At 40.4% G+C, this 6,416-nt stretch overlaps 1 protein-coding gene across 2 annotated transcripts in view; it reads right to left on the bottom strand.

Annotated features, from left to right (window-relative positions):
* Positions 1 to 224: 224 nt before the first annotated feature.
* Positions 225 to 6,416, bottom strand: part of gfod1 (glucose-fructose oxidoreductase domain containing 1) — a 30,341-nt gene continuing 24,149 nt past the window's right edge. For both annotated transcript variants that reach the window (XM_063912743.1, XM_063912744.1), the window contains one exon: positions 225 to 6,407. In XM_063912743.1, coding sequence (XP_063768813.1) covers positions 5,670 to 6,407 — 738 coding nt within the window. In that variant the 3' untranslated portion in view covers positions 225 to 5,669. The remainder of the gene's footprint in view (positions 6,408 to 6,416) is intronic.

Raw genomic sequence — 6,416 nt, 5'->3', positions numbered from 1 at the left:
GACAGCAGGGGGCAGCAGCAGCTTTAATATGTAGTATGCAGCCAAGGAGAAGCAGACGCAGTCCTGCATATCCTCCCATGAATCGACATAAATGTATTAACATGAAACTTGAAATCTTGTCAGGTGTTTTCATACACTGAATTCACGTCTTACATAAAAAACAATAATACACAGATTCATTCTGTAACCAAAATAAATCAAATAAGAAAATTAAATTAGTCGTATCATGGATGTACATATTTTTTTTATTCTATTGAAACTGCAGCATTAGACAAGCCGTAAACCATATTGCTCACACACACACACACACACACACACACACACACACACACACACACACACACACACACACACACACACACACACACACACACACATTCAATCAATGCTGAACACTGGTGCAGGGAGATGAGACAGTAAAACACTGAGGCAGGAGTCACACAGTCAATCAAAAAAAGAAGGTGTGGGGGGGGGGGGCTAATTTAACAAAAGTGCACCATCACACTTTACAGGACCCAGAGAACTCATTGGTTGGGGTTTTAATTCACAGAAGGAACTCCTGAAAATGGCATATCATCCTTAATGGATAGAAAATATAAATAATTCCTACAGTAAGTACATTCTCTAGATTAAGACCCATAAATATGCATTTCAGAGTTCCAATTACAGTATTTACAGAGGTCCATGCATCCACAACATACACAAATGACAATAAATATTGGACATAAGTCACACAATACAGCATCAAGGTGGATATTTGTTTTTCTTTGAACATTTTCAGGGTACAGCGAGACACGGAGGAGCACATAAAGCAGCAGAGGAAAGGCCTTCACAACCTGTACCTGTCTGTTATTGGTTTATATTAACGGATTGCCTTGGTTACTCCTGTCCTGGCTGCTAAAGCAAAGAGTAAATGTTTTAGGGGGAGAAGCACCAGTGAGCTTGTCCTCCAGGCTTCAACCTGACTCACAATGGAATGAAAGAGGGAGAGAGAAAGGGGGAAAAGGGAGAGAAAACAGATCTTCAGAGAAAGAAATGTAGAACACAGATCAATGAACAGGAGATTTGACCAGAGTGCAGAGACATAGGCTGAGAGGTATAGGAAGAATGTGTGAAAAAGAGGGGTGTAGACATGGAGGGGTGAGGGTAGTGTGCTACTGTGTAAGTGAAAAAAAACCTTGACAGGACCTAGTTTTGGCAACGTTGCTTCCTGTTGCTAAGTAACGGTCTCCAAGGGCAGAGGAAGAGCCTCTTTGAACCTTCTTCTTCTCCAAAATGAACAATTTTCAGCCCCCCTCCCCTAATGAAGGAAGGCCTTTCCTTAACAGTTTGTGAATGCTAGCAAAGCGACAAGCAATTCATATTCACGACTGACAAGGCAGTCCAGTGCAAAGTGGAAACTGGGGGCTTCTCCTGTGTTCGTTTTCTGAAGCCGGTTTATTCTTAGTAGGCCACAAGCAGCAAGCTAAATTAAAACAAGTCCATTGCACTGTGGGAAACATGAGCTTGACTGTCCGCAGTTCCTTTTGCACTAACTATACACCATAATATCACCTCTAACAATTTGAGTGATGGGGCAGCATAGGATTACTTTTTACTCAGAGAAAAACTAAATAAAATCATCAGTGGTTCAACATTTAGAAAGACAGAAGAGAGGATCATTCACATTTCTTCTTAAATGTATGAAGTCCTCTCACAACTGTATCAGCTCATTCAAATTCCACTCATGAAATATTCAGCGCTTCAGACCCAGATATTCCCTCATCTGTTTCACACTGCTGCCCATGCACCTCCATGCCATGTAGAATGTTTGACTCGACACGAAACTGGGGTGAGTGTCACTCAAAAGCCTTTCCATCAAAGTTGTCAGAATAGTGCATCACTGCTTCATAATGACAGAAAAGAAAGGGTAAATTAAACCCCTGTTTATGTTTCCATGTTTTGCCAAGTATCTGCTTAAATGAAAAGCCCTCTGGTCTTCTAATATTCTTCATTTAAAGCAGACGCTAACGACACAGTCCATGGGCAACTGGCTGAGGATGTGTCTGCTTAGCAGTGTAATTGCATCTCCATGGAGAAGGAGGAGCTGTAAGAACATGGATAAACCTCCAGCCAGCACAAACTGAAAGAATATCCATGTTTTACTCTTGAAAATACTCTGTTAGGCTAATGTTATGAGTCCCTGTTGAGCGCTTCACCCTCTGAGCGGCTAAATATAAAGTTAATTTAATCTTAGCATGGGATTCAGGCTGAGTTAAAATTACTCTGTCTATGGTGAGATAATCCTTAAACACTGTTGCCAAAACCTGTGTTTGGGTAATGAAACACTGGTCGGCACGTTGCCACAGGCTTAAATCATATAACGGACTAAGGGAGGGATATGAGCAAGAGAAATATTTGATAATAAATGTAAAAAAAACAGAATTTAAAACAGCTTTAACACTGGAAAACAATTTCCAGACAATAAATCAATAAATTACAATACATTCCCTGTAAAATTATAGCAGAATTGAGTATGCTGAACAGTGCCTTGTGTCATGACTATATTTCTATTTAAGTTTTCAAAGACAAGACCAAGGTAACATTTTATTTGAGTTATTTAAGTCTGTAAACTCCTATTATTTCCAACAGCTTACAAGAAAGAACATAGTTTATTTTCTACTAACTATAAGAAATATGATGCACTGTTAAATAAAGTAACTAATTAATTTTAATAGCATTAAAAGCATGGTGGTGGTGAAGCTGCCAAACACAAATGATGAACCTTTTGTTTTCTGTAACCCTGAAAATGGTATGATCAGCAGTGGACTAAACCAAACATAGGGGTAAAGGGGGATTCAGGGAACAGACTTGTCTTTTTTGTCACCTTAGATTCCCTATACATATATCAGAGCAAATAATTGAAATTTTAACTATATTCAGACAACACAAGAGGCCATTTCATCATAGAGCCATAAATCACTGAGAAACAAAGTAAGTTTACAGGCTGGAAGAGGGAAAGAAAGCAACATTGTGATGAACACATGTAGTAACTTTGGATGCTGGAACAATTATTCTTCCTATACAGGGTGTGCCTATCATACAAGAACAGTGAACAAAAGGGGGCATTTATTAAAGGCGGGGATTCCAGTGTGTAGGTTTACATCATTAATATTATGAAAGCTGTAATCAGACAAAGGGGGAAAGTCTATATGCAGATTTGATAAGGTGCTTACTACGCAATAATGTAACCCGAGTTATCTTACAGAGTGATTGCTTATCAGTGTTGGACTCAGAGCTTTTTTAGATTCTCTCTTTCAGTGAGTATTAACAGGGCTCAGAAATGATACTGTTAGAGACTATATTACTGTTACAGTGTATGATTTATGATGCAGCTAAACACAAGATAAAAGAAGAGAATTTTGGTCAATAATTCAAAAGACGCTAAATGATCTAAGGCCTTGGTCTGCTGTCAATCTCCCAAACACACTGCAAAAGCAAAGAATAAATAGCTTAACACTCATCGAAATAGGTTCCATTTCCTTGGTTTTTACAAATAAAATACATACAGTACTTGTTTATTTCTTTAGACAAAAACATATTGTTGTTTTGTACTATTTTTATATATACATTTTCAGTAGTCGTTACATAGATAGTATTTCAGCACAGTTTGGAAAACCACACGGGAACAGAGAGTGTTTTAAAAAAGAAAAATCAATCTTTTGGCCTGTAGGTCTGTGCTGTTCTCTCACCTGTATTGATACCAAACCTCAAATCTCAAACTGGATTCGCGAATACTTCCTGATGGTGTGTTTTAGCTTTCTCATGTGACAGATAGTAACAGACTAGTAGTAGTTGGATTTTCTGTTATATTAGTGGCACAAATGCTCTAAACACTACTGAAATCTCACTAAAATTCTCTTTATATTGGATGACTGTTGATGATTGTTCTCACTCTTGGTCTTTTTCTTCTTCTGTCGCTCTCTTGGCTAATGTAGTCAACTAATTGAATCCCAAACAAATGCACTAATTCCTCATATCTGACTAAATTGAGCTAAAAATGATCAGCTGTTTTGTTTTCAGTCTTTTTTATACTATTTTTAAAATGTTTGCCCTGCTCCAAACATGTAAGAAAACCCAAAATCAGTCTCATTTAGCTGTGTTTCTCCTGATTATGGTTCACTTTAGATGTCTATTTCTGAAAAGAACCGTACCATGGGTATATCAGACCTATTAGTGATGAAAATAGCTGCCGGCCATGGCTGGAAACAGGTTTTATGAGAGCACTGAGAGTGAACAAGATCAGCATTTGTGGGCCAACAAAAACTAAACAATGACAATAATGATGTGGAGTTGATGGGAACTGAAGGGTAAGGAAATAATTATCTGTGGGTCATTACTATGAGTGACACCTTTCACAATAAACATAGTCATCTGTTTACAACAATCAGGAATCAAAGGGCTTGGGCCAGAGTGCCGCAGACATGGGAACAGAGAATAACACCATCCTTTGCACTCAACACTTCTGCTTAAAGAAATGCTATGTTTCAAGTCTCACTGTAGGTGTCGGTCCAAACCGAACTTGCATACTGATGCATGATGCATGATGCAAACTGACAAACCTGCATCTCACTGTGCATGTTAGAGAAGCTTCATGAGGCGTGGTAGCTTAATGCAAGTGTGAGCCATTGCATTGCAAAATTGGGATATAACACCCATATTTCTCAGCATTTACTTGCATCCTAGTGCAAGAGTGATTTTTATTAAGGCTCGGTAAACAATACAACACAAGCTCAGTGTATTTCCTGGCCATGCTTAATTACGATAGAAATTGCATTTAATAAATAAGAAAATAAGAACAACATCACAGCACTGGCCACTCATACAAGACTTGTACTCATACAAGGCTAATATAACTGCATAAAGGCCAACCATAGTGTATTAACCCTTTGCTCCAGGTGGATTTTTAACTATTTCTACCACAGAGTACAGCCTGGATATATTGCATACGTAAACCAGAAGGTAGACCCCTCCGAAAAAACCCACCAGCCAAACTATTGATTTCTTTTCTCTCTTGTTTCACACGCAAAGAGGAAGCATACAGAGCAGTCCGAAGCTATCAAGCACGCAGATATTTTTTTAAAACATTCACTTGGTTAAACTAGCAAGTACTTCAGACTACAGCGACAATACAGCAGCACAGTTTTAACCTAAGGGACTATCATTCTTCCTTGGCTGTCCACATTTTGGACCCACAGTGTAAGGTGTTGTCTTCCGGACCCAGTCATAAAGAAGAGAAGCAGGGAAGAGGGGCGCAATACCCTTATGGTCAAGCAGAACACAGTAGCATTAATTTCACTGCTTAGTCTGCCTCCAAACTATATCTTATTTTTGTATGAATCAGTATGATTTACAGGTTTAATGTCAAAAGGAAAAACAGGAAAGGCTTCCTTATAAATAAAATGTAAATATTGATCACATTGCTTTTCTTCTACTGCTGAGGGTATCAGGAAACCATAGCTCTCTGTATCATACCTCTCTGTTTGTAACAGTAGCAATACAGATTTGAGAGTTTAAAAAAGAAAGGTTGATGATTTTAATAACTGTACCCAGAACATTAATAAATAAAGATCCAAGCCTTTGAGCTGCCACCTGAGGCGTTCAGCTATCGTCAGCCAATCAGCCGGATGCTAACAGTAGAGGGACATCCTGCTCCGTCGCATGGCCTCGCTGATCAAATAGGCCGGGCTGATCTCTGGCTCCTCCTTCATCACAACAATGTTCTGCCACTCTCCACACTGGTTGGATTTCTTGATGGTATCAACCACACAGAGAGCATAAAGACAATCCTCAAATGTAGCAGCCATTGTCAGAGGCCTCCCGTCCCACGTCCGCCTGTCGTCCTGGTCCTCAAAGGCCTGCCGCACGGCCTGGATCATGCGGATTGTTCCAATGAGATACGGGGACGGAATGTCGATGAAGGCTTTCTCCGGTAAGGAAGAATTCTCAAGAGGTGTATTGTCTTTGAGCAGGAGTTCAGGACCCCCACCGTTGCCTCCACTGCTGTTCTTCTGTCCGTACAGGTCCGTCCCCGAGACTGTTAGCCTTCCCACCGTACCTACGACGATGACTTCCTGCCGAAATTCTCCAGGCACGTTGAAGTTCAGCGTGACGGTGCAGCAGGCACCACCCTCCAGCGCCATCTGGAATGTGCAGAAGTCGTCGCTGGTAATCTGACGGATGCCCCGGATGTGGTCCGTTTGTTTGACGAAGGTCTTGAGGAAACCGTGGACTTTTGCTGCGCGCTGACCGGTGAGAAACGTTAGCAAGTCGATGATATAACTGCCCACGGAATGCAGACCTCCGCCTCCCATCAGGTCATCACAACTCCAGTTGTATTTCTTTCCTAGGAGACTACCACTGTGGACCTGTAGGGC

The sequence above is a fragment of the Eleginops maclovinus genome, chromosome 21 (genome assembly GCF_036324505.1).
Source record: "Eleginops maclovinus isolate JMC-PN-2008 ecotype Puerto Natales chromosome 21, JC_Emac_rtc_rv5, whole genome shotgun sequence".
NCBI classification, from domain to species: domain Eukaryota; kingdom Metazoa; phylum Chordata; class Actinopteri; order Perciformes; family Eleginopidae; genus Eleginops; species Eleginops maclovinus.
The sequence above is the reverse complement of the archived record's forward strand: the minus strand, read 5'-3'. Positions and strand labels throughout refer to the sequence as shown.